Source organism: Rhamphochromis sp. 'chilingali', assembly GCF_963969265.1.
Source record: "Rhamphochromis sp. 'chilingali' genome assembly, chromosome: 10".
NCBI classification, from domain to species: Eukaryota; Metazoa; Chordata; class Actinopteri; order Cichliformes; family Cichlidae; genus Rhamphochromis; species Rhamphochromis sp. 'chilingali'.
Genome location: NC_137937.1, coordinates 23,086,344 through 23,101,816, shown reverse-complemented (window position 1 = coordinate 23,101,816; position 15,473 = coordinate 23,086,344). Strand labels below are relative to the sequence as shown.

Genomic DNA, 15,473 nt, shown 5'->3' with positions numbered 1-15,473 from the left:
GAGAATGGAAACAGGAAAGGTCCAGATGACATACCTGTGGAGGTATGGAGAAGTCAGAGAGAGAGGGCAATGGACTTTAACTTGATTGTTTAATACAATTTCAGAGGATGCCTGAAGAATGGAGAACTGCACAGTACTTCAAGAACAAGGATAATGTGAAGAGCTGTATTAACTACAGAAGAATAATGGTAAAAAGCCATAGCATGAAGCCAGAGTGCTTCATGTGCTATGTTTGCCTTAAGAGTGTTGATGGAGATGTATAGAGAGCGTGATAAGAAGTTGCACCCTCTCAGCACTTACGATAAGGTTTCAAGAGATAAATTTTGGTACTCCACGAGGAAGTCAAGAGTGGTAAAGTATATGAATGTGGTGGAGGACATGTATGAAGACAGCGAGACAGTGGTGAGTTGTGTGGTAGAAGTGACAGATGGGCTCAAACTAAGGGTGGGCCTGACTCACAGATTCAGCTCTGAGCCCTTTCTTGTTTTTAATGATGATGAGCAGGACTTATGTTTGCAGACAACATTGTGCTCTATTGTTAGAGCAGGTGGAAGAATGCCTGGAGAGGTGGTGGTATGCATTGCACTAGCAAAAGTCAGGGGCCCAAGGTGGACGTGGCAGAGCTGAAGATCCTCAGGAACAGCTCAGGTTGAGTGGTGTGGAGAAAAAGTTAGAGAGGCAATCTTTTTGAAAGGGATAGTGGATATATTGGACAAATTATGTCATTAGGACATGCAGAGGGCTGCAAAAAATACATGTAAAAAAACAAAACTAAAACTCTGTACACTCATGGAGTTACAGTATAAACCTCTCCATATATTTGCAAACAATTGTCTTGCAATAATTATCTATTTAAAAGAAAAAAAAACAACAACCCTCAGGTCATAAAATAAAATAAACATTGTGACATTTGAAAAAAGTGCTATAAAGGACATCTTGGGATGCTGTTTTATATATTTTAGGCCACTCAAAATCCAACAGCAGATAAAGTACAAGCAAAAACATTATGTTTTATTTATACAATAACAATTGAACAGTTCAAAATTGTATAAATAGATGCCTGGAGACTGCACCACATGAAAATGATGCTATTTAGCAGATACAGTTGAAAACACAACTTTAAACGTGTTTATGTTTTTGATATATTCTCTATGACACTTTGCTTTAGGCACAGAAATTGAATTTCAAATTAAATAAATATAAAATCTATGCACATACTATGAGCTCTGTTATCCACCAATTTTATTATAAAACATAACAATATCAAGCATGCATTTACAGACATGTGTTAAGTTCTTACAGTTACCAATCGCTATGAATACCACCAAAAATGCTTGTGATATAAAACCCTTTATTAAAGTTATATTTTACATCTATTAAACATCTTTACTTTTTTTTTTCTTAAGAGTGAATTATCTGCATTCAGACTTCCCTTTGAAGAAAATGTACCATTTGAATCATTTATTCTATTTGCAGCACATATTAGCTTTTTGATTTCCCTCCAGGTCCTTCGTGCGTCACACGTCGTCAAACACGCCCTTCACTGGAGGTGACAGAGTGAGGTAACTTCCTGCTGTGGATCTACAGCATTAAACACAGTGATACAGTGTGACAGAAAGGCACTGTTAGCATTCTTTTAAAACACAATATTATTCAGATTTATTTTAACACTAACCAACTATATTCTTGGTACTGAATGACATCATACCTTCTGTTGGGCGACTCGTCATCACTGGAGTCTTCCTGCAGTAAGCCCGTCTGCTGCTCGTCGGCCTTTTCGTTTCTTCTGGTAAATGTGACAACTGTGAATACAGAGAAGAAAAGATGCACAACACTAGTAAGCAGGTTGACTTCTTCTACAAGGGGTGGCTATAGCTCCAGAGATAGAGGTCATCTACTAATTGGAAGGTTAGCAGTTCGATGTATGCATTCACAGAAAAACCGTACCTGTATGACTGGGTGAATGACACAAGTTGTATAATGAGTGCTTAAGTAGAGTAGAAAAGCACGATATAAAAACCAGTTTATTTACCATATAAATCATGATAATCCATCAAAACTCCATGTTTGGTGTAATTCAAAACAAAGGGGAAAGGTGGTGACATGTTAAAAACTCTAGAAATGTTCTTTGTAATAATCATCTGCAGCAAAGAAATGACCGTCATCTACCATCTGCTAGATATTTATTATGTAGAAATATATATAGATGTAAAGCAGGCAGTTGTTCATGTGCAGCGTATTAGGTTCTTGCCACATAATTTGAATCAGATTGAGATCTTGAATTTGACTGTAATTTTACAACACTTTGATTCCAACTTGTTGCTGCTGCTCAGAATCATTATCTTGTTGCATTACCAAGCTACAACAAGGCTTTAGCTGTCAGACAGATGGCCTCACATTTAACTCTAGAATACTTTTTGTACAGAGCAGTTTGTGGTCAACAGGTGCCCAGGTCCTGAGGCCCAAATCATTACACCTGCACACCATGCTTGATAACTTGTATGAGGTGTTTTCCTGCTGTGTTTGGATAATAAAATATAAACCAAAGCCATGCTGCCATGTTCTTTTTAGAGAAAAGAGGCCTTCTTGTGGCAGCACTTCCAAACATGCCATACTTGTTCAGTCTTTTGCATAGATTCCTGTATGATAAGTTATTTTTACTTGTGTCATGTTCATAGAAACCTAAGAATAACTTCCTGTGGGAACACAGGGGTGGTGCTTCTTCCAAAGAAACCCAACCAGGCAAGCTGTAAAGCCTGTATGGATATGTATCTCATGTGGGTGAGGTGCCCTAGGTCTAAAATTATAGATTTTTAGTTTCTTGTATGAGCAGCAAGTTAGGTGGACAAATATCGATTTAAAAAAAAGTGTGAAGAAAATATTAGATAGATGTAGTGATATGAGAAAGAGCCCTACCACTTTTCTTGATCTTTGTTACAGGCTCCTTCTGGTTATCCTTTAACTCAGTGTAACCAGCTCTGTTCCGCCCAGTGGCCCCATCGACACCATACCGCTCCCTCCACGCCTGAAGCACAAAACAAAGTAGGCACACTATACACACAAACCAGTAGAACCGGCAAGCCAATAGGCTGGATAGATCTTCTTGTCTTGAGCAACTAAAGAAAGAAAATATCTACCCATCTTCGATTCTCTCCATCTTCAGCTCTTTGTCTTTTCCTTCTTTCTACAGAAGAACAAATTATAAAACATACAGTGCAAACATGACAAACATACAAAAAAACATTTTTCATAGGTTACTATAATAATGCATGAAAACATTAACTGTAAAAACCTGGATATGTTTAGCTGCCAAAACTGCTCTGATGCACAGAAACTTCAGAAAGAGTAAGCAATTGAACTTGTGATCAAATTACCTCTTTTGATGAGTTCCCTGCCTTCATCCACCAGGTCAGAGATCAAATCATCATCAGTGATGTACTGATGGAAGCCCAAGCGGTTCAAACAGCGAGACCCCAGACTACAAAACAAAATGATTGACATACATACTGTAACACATAAGTTCTTGTACTCAAGACAAAAACGTGATGGGTTTTTCAGAGCAGATTCCTTCTGCAAAATGGCCATTTTATTGCTCATAATTAACCTTCATCTTAAGTGTATCAGAGTAATAAAAAGTATAAAACTACTACATCTCTACCGTGCAATTTGTGATAAACAGGTGGGTAGTGTATAGCTGGGATGATTTTAACCACACTGGATTAAATTGGCAAATAAAGGGCGTGATAATGTGTTTGGAAATGTGTTTGCACTACAGATTCTGGACAAAAGCAGAATTCAGTAGAAAAGCTAAAGTCCTATCAACTCTACTTCAAACAATGAGTCCAACAAAAAATTAAATTGCTATTTTTAAGCATAATTTAAATAACAAGTGTTTTACACTTATACAATATTTTACATCATGAGTCACAAAACCATCAACGCTTCAAGGATTATAGACAAGACAGATTTTTACTCTATTATGAGATAAACTGTAACAATGTTACTTACTCTAACAATATTATTAAAACTTGTTATTTGTTCCATAGCTTTCTTTAAATATATTATAAGTTCTCATATTTCTCATATTTATAGCTGTACTTATACATCTTAAATCAGCCATTGGACTATTTTTAGGTGGGAAAAATACACAAGAATGTGCAAAAGTTGTTAGAGATTGCTGGTTTACTTGTAATATGTAGCAAAGCACAGCAGCAATACCAGCATGGGATAATAGATGTAGAACCCATCTGATATAAATGACAGCAGCTGCATAGAGCCCATAATCTGATAAAAAAAACATAAAGAAAAGAAAAACACACATTTAATTTACAGGTACAAATGTCTGTGTGTGTGTGTTGATACGTGAATTTGTGGAACCCACAGAGGTGTAAGATGTCTGTACTCTGTTCTTGTGTGAGATGGCAGAGTCCATGTGAATCATTCCCAGAAAGTTGAGGCATAAAGGTGGAGTGAGACGACAAAATAACCTGAGTCATACAGGGAAAAAGAGAGAGAATATTAAAATTAGGACAACACAAATTAAGCATACCAGACTGAATTGTGCTTCCTGTTTGGAAAGTCTGACCTGTAACCTATCGTTCCATTGATTTGAAACCAAAATGCAAAGATGTGTTTGACTAACTAACTTTCCATTTCAACTCACTTCATCCCTTATAGTGTAAATATGCTGCACATACATGCCACTGAACAGCAGGCTGTAAGCATCAGTCTGGTGATTTGGCACCAGGTAATAGTAGTTGAAAAATCGTATCCTGAAAACTGTGGAGTAGACGCACACGCACATGAACAGGATACCCACAAAGCACACCATCTGTTGGAGAGAAAAAGGAAACACGTTTGAAGGTTAGGCTTGAACTGAAGAGAACAAAATAACCAACATGTTTATGTTCACAGCAGATTTCTGTTGGTTTTAAATAAAATAATAATGTGGGAGTCCAAGTGTTTGAAAGGCAAACTTTTGTTTCTTTCACCAATTTTCTGGCAAAAAGAAAAAAAAACTTTAAATAAATCAAAATACTATGTCACTCCTTGTAGTAACGTCATTCTAACGGGATTAACGCTGACAGCACTAATACATACTCACCTCAATGCAATGATAGTTGTACCATTTTTCAGCCAACTGAATAAAGACCGCAAACAGAGAAAGGACGGGGTGTGTGCTGAAGAAGGTGCACTCAGACCAGATTACTGCAGCGGAGAGTAAGCACAGGAGGACGGCCAGCAGCCTGCAGAGGCCCTGTCTGAGCACACACTCCCAAAACCACTCTGAACACACACACACACACACACACACACACACACACACACACACACACACACACACACACACACACACACACACACACACACACACAAAACAAACAAATATGCGTGTAAGTGCAAACTCACATTTATGTTATACAAAAAAAAGGCACATGACTGCCGCGAAGAATTTATTATTAGACCGAGTGTCCCTAAAAGTTGCATGTTGTTTGCCAGACGACAAACAGTTCAAAAAAAGAGAAATATTCTTGTTGCTAACTGAAAACAAACCACAACTTTCTATTATGGCAGATATTCAAGAACATTTTTAAGGCTGTATTAGATATATCATCAATGCCATAATAAGTTTTACTTTTAATACTCCATGTGGGAATCTGAGAACTCACCTACAGTTGGAGTGTAGATGAACCTACGGATCCAGCCACGGTGTGCTAAAGGGAAGCTGTGGGTGAAGTGTCGGAGCGAGCTGTTCCGGCTTTTTGCTACATCTTCCAGATGAAAGGCCTGCTCTAACAGGATAGACCACTGAACCTGAGTCTGATTGTGTCTTTGCACTGCACTGACCACCTGAAAACACACACGCAAATACAAAACATACAGGAAAGATGGGCAAACACTTTTTACAGGCATTTTAATGTGTAATCATATTTTTTTGCTTTATTTTTTTTTAATTCACAGTGCAATTTTAAAAAGAATTAATTACTTTTTCATGAAGTTTAACTAGGACTCTTTTGGTGGGAGGGGCATTCTGGTCCACGCGAGAGATTTCCACATTTATTCCCATCTCTTCTTGGTACTTTGTGGGACACTGAAGTGAAATGACACTCAAATGAGCCCAGTGTACAAGCTGAAAATGCACAATATATGCATGAGGAAAAAATTGTTTGTGGAATTTGGTTTCATTTCTTACCTTTGTCAAAATTATGTCCACATACTTCCTTAGAAAGTGGTTTTGCCTGACAGAGGCATGGATGCCTGCAACCTCCTGTTAAAAAAAGCAGATTATTTTTGTAAAGAAAAAAAATTAATATGCTGCAGTTTATTCTTTATTCTGTTTCAAGGTTAACCCTTGCCTCCATGACATCTGCAAGTTTCTCATCTGCCTCTGCCTTCTCAGTAGCCATCTTTGCTACCTTGAAGTAGCTCTTGGATAGCACGTAATTGTGGGAAGATGACAGCCAATAAGACCGTGGGATTTCCACCAAGCCATAGCCTAGCAACAGGACCAGGAGGAAGAGTCCCCAGGTGTTGGCAGCTGTAATCCCTATGGTCTGGAGGTCCGCCCTACATGATTTAAAAGAAAGAAAGTAGATTATGCTGATTATGCTAACCAGAAAGCACAAATTGAAATATAGTGCATACAGTTCCAACTCGACTTACAAGGTCAGTTTCCACTTTAGCTGAACAGCCACATAGATGAGCAGAGCGATGAAGATGAGAAGGTATGAGCCATAATAAAGTGCATTTTCAATTAAAGCTGTTTTGATCTTTCCAACCACTGAGAAAGCTCCTGAGCGTGCATAAGACTGCATAAAGGGCAACAGCAGCCTGCATGCTCACACAGAGAACAGACAGAAAGAAACAGAGAGAAAAGGAAAGTCAAAACATTTTTTAACTTAAGGTAGAATAGTGTGTAAAAAAAAAAAAAAAGAAGAAGAATGAATTAGAGCCCAACTGATATAGGAATTTTTTCACCGATTATTGCTGATTTAAAAATTAAAAATATCAGCTAATATTTTTTGGAGACGCATTACAGATAAACACATTTCCTTAACATTTTTAATATTTAGTTAGTTAGTCAGACTCATTACTAAGATAATATGATAACTTTTTTCAAAACAGTCTGGTTTTAATGTCACAACAACTCATTTGCACTCTGCCTAAGCCTGATCAGACCCCATAACCCTTTTTTCCTGAGTGAACATCGGCAGGTCCGTTTTCACATCGCAAAACTATGGCATCATAACAATGTGACTGGTCACATGAAATGATGAATCCAGACCAACAGTAACTATGATGATCCAGGACCAACACCAACACAGAGATATCAGATACACCTATTGCCAACAGGGAGGATAGAGAGTGCCCTCTGGTGGAACACTTAGACATCCTGACTCCTAACATGGGACGATTTATTTATCGTATGTTTATGAGTAAGAGGATCTTACCATGTAAGAAACTGAGACGTCCAGTATACAACTCTCCAAAACACTTCGAGGGTGTCATTTGGAATATAAGTCCAAGGCTCCTCACACTTGCCTGGTGGACTGAAGCGCACACAGAAGATTAAAGAATTAGAGAAAAAAAGCACACTGGAAGCCAGGTATAAAATTCTAAATGCTCAAAAGCCACATGATACATCATCACAACTTTAACACAACCACACCTTGAATCCATAAAATATACACAGTATGGATTTTGTTGCCATTTCAAAATCACTCATTGCCCCTAAAAGGTTCAGTGCCCCCACATTTCATGACAGATTTCTAATAAAAAATAGCTCCAATAAAATAAAACAATGTACGAACTAAATGCGGTAACATTTTTGTAAAGAAGTATTACTCCTGAATTCTAAAACTGTATTTCTCAAAGCTGCGAGAGCCACGAATGGAATTTAATTCACCTCCATTGTATTAGGGTGAAGGGTGAAATCTGAGAGATGACACCGATCAGCCACTGTGTTAGATACACTTGCTCGTTCACGGAAATATCTGATAGGAAGGCAATAGTAAGTTGAATAACTACTCATTTGTGAATTTGGCATAAAATGGTAAAATGGTAAATGGTCTGTATTTATATAGCGCTTTACTAGTCCCTAAGGACCCCAAAGCGCTTTACATATCCAGTCATCCACCCATTCACACACTGGTGATGGCAAGCTACATGTTTATGCCAACATGTATCAACACTTCAGGATGCTGCTGGCTGTGGTGTAATGCTGTGAAGATATTTTCTTGGCAGACTTTCGTCCCCTTAATATCAGCTGAGCATTGTTTAAACAAGAGAGCCTACTGGAGTATCTCAAAAGGTCTCCACAGTCACCAGATCTCAATTCCATTGAGCACCTTTGGAATGTGGTGGAAGGAGAAATTATAATCATGCAAGTGCAGCTGACAATTCTGCAGGAATTATGTGATGCTATCATGTCAGTATTGATAAGAGCGACTTCTTGAATCTATGCCCCAAAGAATTAAAGGAGTCCAACCCATTGCTAACTAGGTGTAACTAATAAAGTGGCCGGTGAGTGTATGTAACACATAAAAATGATGAGTACTGATATCATCTAGGGGAATTACAAATAAGCAAAAAAACGCTGATTCTTAACAGTTTTAGAATACCAAACAAAACAGTAGAGTGACTTGAACTGAGTGAATAAAGTCTGTTCAGTTGTAAGGCTTTACTTGGGCTTAAAGCAATCAAATACATGGAGAAGTCATGTGAAAGATGAGCAAATGAGATTATGAGATCCCCGTGGAATGCTGGCTCCTTTGCTAAACAAACACGGACAAAGTGGATATGTGCAGATCAGCAGATTATCTGCTGTGTTATGTATAATGCTGCATGGCGGTGGAGCAAATCTGGAAAACTATGGCCCTATTTCTGATAAATCAAAACAACGTCTTTACCTCATAGATGGAAAAGGAGACAAGTTGGCCTCACTCCTACTACTGGGGTTCGTTGGAGTTGCAGTAGTGGTGTTTGCAATGTTAGAATTGCACTGATTGTAGACAGCCTGGCAGAAGAGTAGAGTTTGCACAGTCAGGCAAACACATGTAAAAGTGCAGTGAACATAGTTAATATAAGACCCCAGAGGTGAGATTTGTATAAATAAACACACAGCTCAACCTTACTTAGAGAAATTTTTTCAAAAAGCACATAAAAATCTTACTCTTGCCCACCCCCACCCCCTGAAAAAATAAAGTTACACTAATAAAGAAATTAATGTCTAGTACCATGCTGACATCAAGTGGTAGGATGAAGACGATGAGGAAGCACAGGTACCAGGACAGCAGCGTTCCAAACAGGACCAGCCTCTGCTGCTTCCACAGATCTCCATAACGCTGGAGGAGGTAGAGGGCCAAGAAAAAAACGACCACCACCACAACAGCCAGCGCAGCACCACTCATGATGACTTATAACAAGACAGACATCAAGAGCTCATGACAGCAGACTGAAAAGACCTGGAAACAAAGAGAAAGAGGTGAGTGGTGAAAGCAGACAGAATATCAGCTCTTATCTGCTGGATAACAGAGAGAAACAGACCAGTTGAGATGTGGGGAAACATAAGTGACTAAAATGCAGTAACATAACACACTGCAATGGATTAATTAAAAGAAAGCTTTATTTATTTATAAGAGGAAAAGAAATGAACGAAAACCAGCAGGACCTTGAATTAATACACAAATCTGAAACTCTAGTGTGCCCAAAGATATTCTTTGACATTTCACAAACACTCAGAGAGGTAAGCTACTCTGATAACGTTCAGACCGAACAGAGCGAACAACTGGCTTTTAGAAAGTTTTTCAAGTGGGATATTTTTCACATAAAAAAGCTTTGAATCCTGTTTTCCAGATGTTTTGGAGTGATAACTACTGTTTTCAAGACGTTCATTTAGCTATTGTGGTCATGTTTTCTTTTTTAAAATCCAGAAGCGATGATTTTCGATGCATTTCCGCGCCGTGTTCTCGCACTGTTAACAGTCAATGCTGTGTTTCATTTCATGAACAAAGTAGGCCCACTTTTTATATATTTTATTTATTAGAGCCAGACAGACTCTTACCTGTGGAAGGTTCATTGTCATCAAAAAGCACAAAAAACTTTCTTAACTTACAGTCACATCATATTTCCTGGACGGGAACCCCGACAGATGTATACAACCTTTGAAACTACGTTGCGTAACTAACGTTCGGTACGCCAGATTTGCTGGAGCAGCAGGGGATTCTGGGTATTGTAGGCACTAGTGACTGCTGAGAATTTCATCGACAACGTAACGCCAAGTGAATCATATTTGATACATGAGTTGTTATTGGGGTTTTTTTTAACTCATATATGCCAATTAATGTTTATTTACTTATTTGATACTCCATTGTTTTTTTGTTTTTTTTTTAAAAAGGGTAATTATTTTATGGTTTAGGCTTCAGAGTAGACACAAGTAACTCTGTATTTTATAAGCATTATTGCATCACTGGGATCCATTCATACACGTACAGTGTAGACAGGTAGACAGATATGCTCATACAAATGATTGTAGGTTCAAAACCTGAGAAAGATACACAAATATAAACTTTTAAACTGTTGAAAAAGGAAGTAGCTTAATGTTTTTTGTAGTCATTACATTTGTAGCCAGTTTTTTTCTGAACTTAGTTCGAAGGACAGCTACATACTTTGCTAGAATATGTTGTGAGCTGACAATACTATCTTTAAATATACACCGCGTTCCAAATTATCATGCAAATGATATTTTCTCTGATTTTCCTAAATAGTCGATTCAAATGACAGCATGATTTTCGAGTCATCAAGCATTAGAGTATAATTCAAATGTTACTCAACAAACCTCCCAATGAAAACAGTATGTTTTTCAAAAATAAAAAACTTAAAATGCACTGTTCCAAATTATTACGCAAACAGAGTTTCAAAACATTTTAAAGATTGTAGAGAATTGAAAGTGGTCATTTGTTGAATTTGCAGCATTAGGAGATTATATTTACTGAAATCAAAAGCTATTTCAATCAAAAACCTCTTAAAAGGTCAAGTTACATATTAACATAGGACCCCTTATTTGATAGCAGTTTCACAGTTCTTGCATCCATGGAACTTGTGAGTTTTTGGAGAGTTTCTGCTTGAATGTCTTTGCAGGATGTCAGAATAGCCTCCCAGAGCTGCTGTTTGGATGTGAACGGCCTACCACCCTCATAGTTTTTTGCTTGAGGATGCTCCAAAGGTTCTCAATAGGATTGAGGTTAGGGGAGGATGGGGGTCACAATATGAGTTTCTCTCCTTTTATGCTGATAGCAGCCAATGATGCAGAGGTATTCCTTGCAGCATGAGATGGTGCATTGTCTAACATGAAGATGATTTTGTTGCGGAAAGTATGGTTCTTCTTTTTCTATCATGGAAGAAAGTGGTCAGTCAGAAAATCCACATACTTTGCAGTGGCCATTTTCACACGTTCAGGGGCCCTAAAGGGCCGGACCAGCTCTCTCCCTGTGATTCCGCCCCAAGACATGACTCCACCACCTCCTTGCTGATGTCACAGCCTTGTTGGGACATGGTGGCCATCCACCAACCAGCCACCACCATCCATCTGGACCATCCACGGTTGTATGGCACTCATCAGTGAACAAGACTGTTTTAAAACTAGTCGTCATGTAGTTCTGGGCCCACTGCAGCCGTTTCTGCTTGTGAGTATTGGTTAGGGGTAGGGATGGGTGCCAGTATCCGGTGCACCGGTTCTGACATAAACGGTAGTAACCAGACCGAAAAGCAGCGCACATTTCGGTGCTTTTTTTTTTCCTGCGATGTCATACACTTTGGATTCTAGCCAATCATTTTACCTTTCCAAGGAAGTAGGCGGGCCCAGGTACATACGTTCTTTTAGAGCAGAGCTACAGATTAAAAATGCCCAAAGCGAAGCGCTCAAAAGTCTGGCTGTACTTCACAGCAAAAGATGCAAACTCAGCAGCCTGCAACAAGTGCTTTAAGGTGATACTGTGATGACGGATGATGATGGCAGCAGCAGCCGTTCTTCTCTGAGTGAGTGGCTTAATGTTGTTCGTGTGTAATTTACATTGAGTAGGCTAACCACGTTATTACATTAATGCATGTAAGGTGAACTAGCAAACACCGTTGTAGTTACATGCTGTCTTCTTGTTTGATAGAGTGATACCATATATGCCCTATAGCTGCAAAAAAGACTAACATTGTTATCTTTTTACAACCCCCCCCCAAGAAAAAAAAACAACAGCAAAACATGAGAGGTTTTAGGTCAAAGTTTGTGTTTTCCATTGTTTAAGCACCGGTTCCAACCAAAGGAGGTATGTTGTATCAACAGAAAAGGCTAACTTGGTTATCATTTTGCAGAAAAAAAGAGACTTCTAAAAATAAAAACATGAGAGGTTTTTGGACCAATTTTGTGTTCTCCTTTCTTTAAGCACCGGTTTGAGCACCGTTTGAGCACCGTTTAAGCACCGGCACCGTTTCACAAGTAACGGTTTGGCACCAGTATTGGCTAAAACCTAAACGATACCCATCCCTAGTTAGGGATTCCCAAATAGAAGGTTTATGCACAACTGCAAGTCTCTGGAGGATCCTACATCTTGATGTTCACAGGGCTCCAGAGGCACCAGCAAATATCTGTTTGCTGCTTTGTAATGGCCTTTTAGCAGCTGCTCCCCTAGTCTGATGTATTTGTTTGGCAGAAACCTTCGTCTTTGTCCCTTTATCTGCACGAACCCGTGTGTGCTCTGAGTCAGCCAGAAATCTCTTAACATTATGGTGATCACGTTTAAATTTTTGTGAAATATCTAAGGTTTTCATTACATGTCCAAGGCATTCAACTATTTCACGCTTTTCAGCAACAGAGAGATCCTTTTTCTTTCCCATACTGCTTGAAAATTGTGGTCTGCTTAATAATGTGGAACATCCTTCTTTAGTGGTTTTTCCTTTAATTGGGCTCAACGGGCAAACTAATGATCATAGGTGTCCAAGGTTGATTTCAGTGATACAAAGAGTCCTGAGACACAATTCCATCCATGAGTTTAACTGAAAAACAACTTATTTCATCTTTATGCCACTTAAACACAATTTGCATAATATTTGTGTAAGTAAATAGCAGAAATAACCAGAAAATCTTTGCAGTAGTGTCTTATGAGGAAACCTCACTCACCCCACTTTTTAGTACAAGATATAGGATGAGGAAAGAGCAGAACAGAGTCAAGAGGCTGGAATGTGGACAGAGAAGCAAGCATATGAATAATGTGGCCATAATTCAGCATAAAAAGACGTGTGGATTGCACAGCATTGAAAGAGAAACATAATGGTGTTCTGTAGAAGACAGAAACAGTTTTTGTCTCCAGAGACATGCATATTCTGTATAGCACAAAGCTACATAAGGACAGGCTGAAATATAACAAATGAAACAGAAACAAATGATGCTGCTTCTTATTATTATACTCCTGATTCTGAATTTAACAGAGTGATACAATTTATGAAAAATAAAATTCATATGAACTTCAAAATCTATCACAGGTTCATATACAAAATCAGCCACAGGCTGATTGAACTTTTTTTTTTTTTTTGCTTTGATTAAATTGCAAAGTGCTGGACCTGAAAGGAAAAGGTAATTTATAATGATATATTTCTGATATACTACGACTAATGAGCAATATTTTAAAACAGGACATCTTCTTATCTTCTTTTTATATCTTCTTGTGATATCTTCTTTTTCTTTTGCTAAATCAGTAAGACACAATTTTGTCTTTCTTATTACAGAAAGACAAAATTGCACGTTCTTCTTTTTCATATTTTTTAATCCAACATACATATTTTTTCAGATATGCATTCTGATATGATATAAATTAATTTCTGTCTGTCCTTGCAAACTACCTTTTAAATCCATTGGTTAAAGTTGTGTTGGTTTGCATGCACTTCTAATTGCAACACAGGCAAAAAATGCATAAATCTTAATTCTTGCAACACAGACAATTATTCTCTAAACTTGGTGAATCTTGAAAAAGAAAAACTCAAATCACTTTTTCAGTTATGTTTTCTTCTGATCCCGTGCTCCTCTTCTCCTCCACCCTACTCCCTGAAACATTTGTACTTATATCCAGATAGAGTGCTGACTGAAAGCGACACAGAATGCTTTCAGTGCGTTTCAGTTGTGGAGGTACAACCATAAATAAGGGTCGTCAGCGTACATGGGTCCAAGTATGTTTATGCACACAGCTCGGTGCTCCAGCAACAAGTCCATGTGGCCCAGCAGATCCAGACACAGATGTTCAGTGAGATTCACTAAAACGGCCCAGCCTTCAATTGCTCTGGTCACACCCAGTGCATCCAACAAAACTGACCCAAAAATGTCCAGAGAGGCTGGCCAGTCCTCTAGAAGACTGTCTGTTAGCTCCATTTTCCTGTGTCTCGTTTCTGCAGTGCAAGGCTTATTGGCCTGATTCAAACTGTTACAGCACAGATAAAACCCAGTGGCAGGTGCTTAATGAGGCCATCTGTCACCCCCCCCCCCCCCCCCCCCCCACCCTCCCAATCCTAAAAGGATTAAAATAATTAGGTGCATGACCATTCAAACCTGTTTGAATGAGATTCAATCCTTCAGTCACTGTAGAATATATGTATGTCCTAATCTCATTGATCAGATACATTCTTCAAATCTGAGGCAGAGATTATCCTGATTATTATTATTATAGCATCACCATCTAACTGGAGGCTAAGGTTATGTATGTATATACTCATTAAAATTATTATTAATGTGTAATAAGATCATGTTTTCACCAGGTTATTAAAATGAGCAGCTCGTCTACTCACAGCAGCTCATTTCTTAACCTTATGAAGGGACATTTGCTGATTATAAAGACTAACAACGTTTTACGTCACACATTTTGGACCTGTCAGCAATAATCAGTACTGTTTTTGTTATTTTACAGTTTTTTGTTTAGTTTTTACTTTAATAACAAACAAACAAAAACACAAACAAAACCAATGTTATATACGTACTAGATGAGGAAAAAAAATGCTCCGGACCAATATGTCTTTAACCACTAGATTTAAAGATGCAAAAGAAATTGTTCCTTGGGTGAACTCTAACAGGGGTGGATTAAGTTAGTGCAGTTGTTTCACCACTAGATGGAGGTAGTTAATTTGTTTCTGAAGGTTCAGCTTTGCAAAAAGAGAGAAACAGGATCAAGCAGATACACATTTTAACAATAAATAAATATATAAGAGAAAATAATCTACAAATATCATTTATTTTACATCAATTGAATTTAAGAGAATATAACTAATAAAACTAAAGCACTGTATGTGTGGTGATACAGTTTCATATTGGAATGCCAGGAAGCTGCTGCTCACACAGTCCCAATCGTGATTACTGTGGGGACGGTTTCTCAGGCGATCAGGATTATTTTTTACACCAAATTTCAGTGCAATCTAAATACATACCATTCAACAGAAACATG

General features: G+C 38.2%; 1 protein-coding gene across 3 annotated transcripts; it reads right to left on the bottom strand.

Moving 5' to 3' along the window:
• Nucleotides 1-842: 842 nt before the first annotated feature.
• Nucleotides 843-10,193, bottom strand: LOC308404484 (G-protein coupled receptor-associated protein LMBRD2B-like). Of its 3 annotated transcripts, none has more exons than XM_080894554.1 (18): nt 10,064-10,166; nt 9,237-9,464; nt 8,910-9,016; nt 7,452-7,550; nt 6,664-6,831; nt 6,357-6,567; nt 6,194-6,268; nt 5,987-6,091; nt 5,670-5,850; nt 5,105-5,286; nt 4,698-4,831; nt 4,382-4,487; nt 4,187-4,284; nt 3,375-3,478; nt 3,138-3,184; nt 2,917-3,025; nt 1,709-1,802; nt 847-1,581 (listed from the first exon to the last, which is right to left on the bottom strand). In XM_080894554.1, the coding sequence occupies exons 2-18, from the start codon at nt 9,408-9,410 to the stop codon at nt 1,518-1,520; spliced, it is 2,058 nt and encodes a 685-aa protein (XP_080750680.1). In that variant the 5' UTR covers nt 9,411-9,464; nt 10,064-10,166; the 3' UTR covers nt 847-1,517. The 3 variants fall into 3 exon arrangements, with proteins under 3 accessions (XP_080750681.1, XP_080750680.1, XP_080750679.1); XM_080894553.1 differs by having other exon boundaries at nt 848-1,581; nt 10,115-10,193; XM_080894555.1 differs by lacking the exons at nt 9,237-9,464; nt 10,064-10,166 and having other exon boundaries at nt 843-1,581; nt 6,664-6,838.
• Between the last annotated feature and the right edge of the window lie 5,280 nt (nt 10,194-15,473).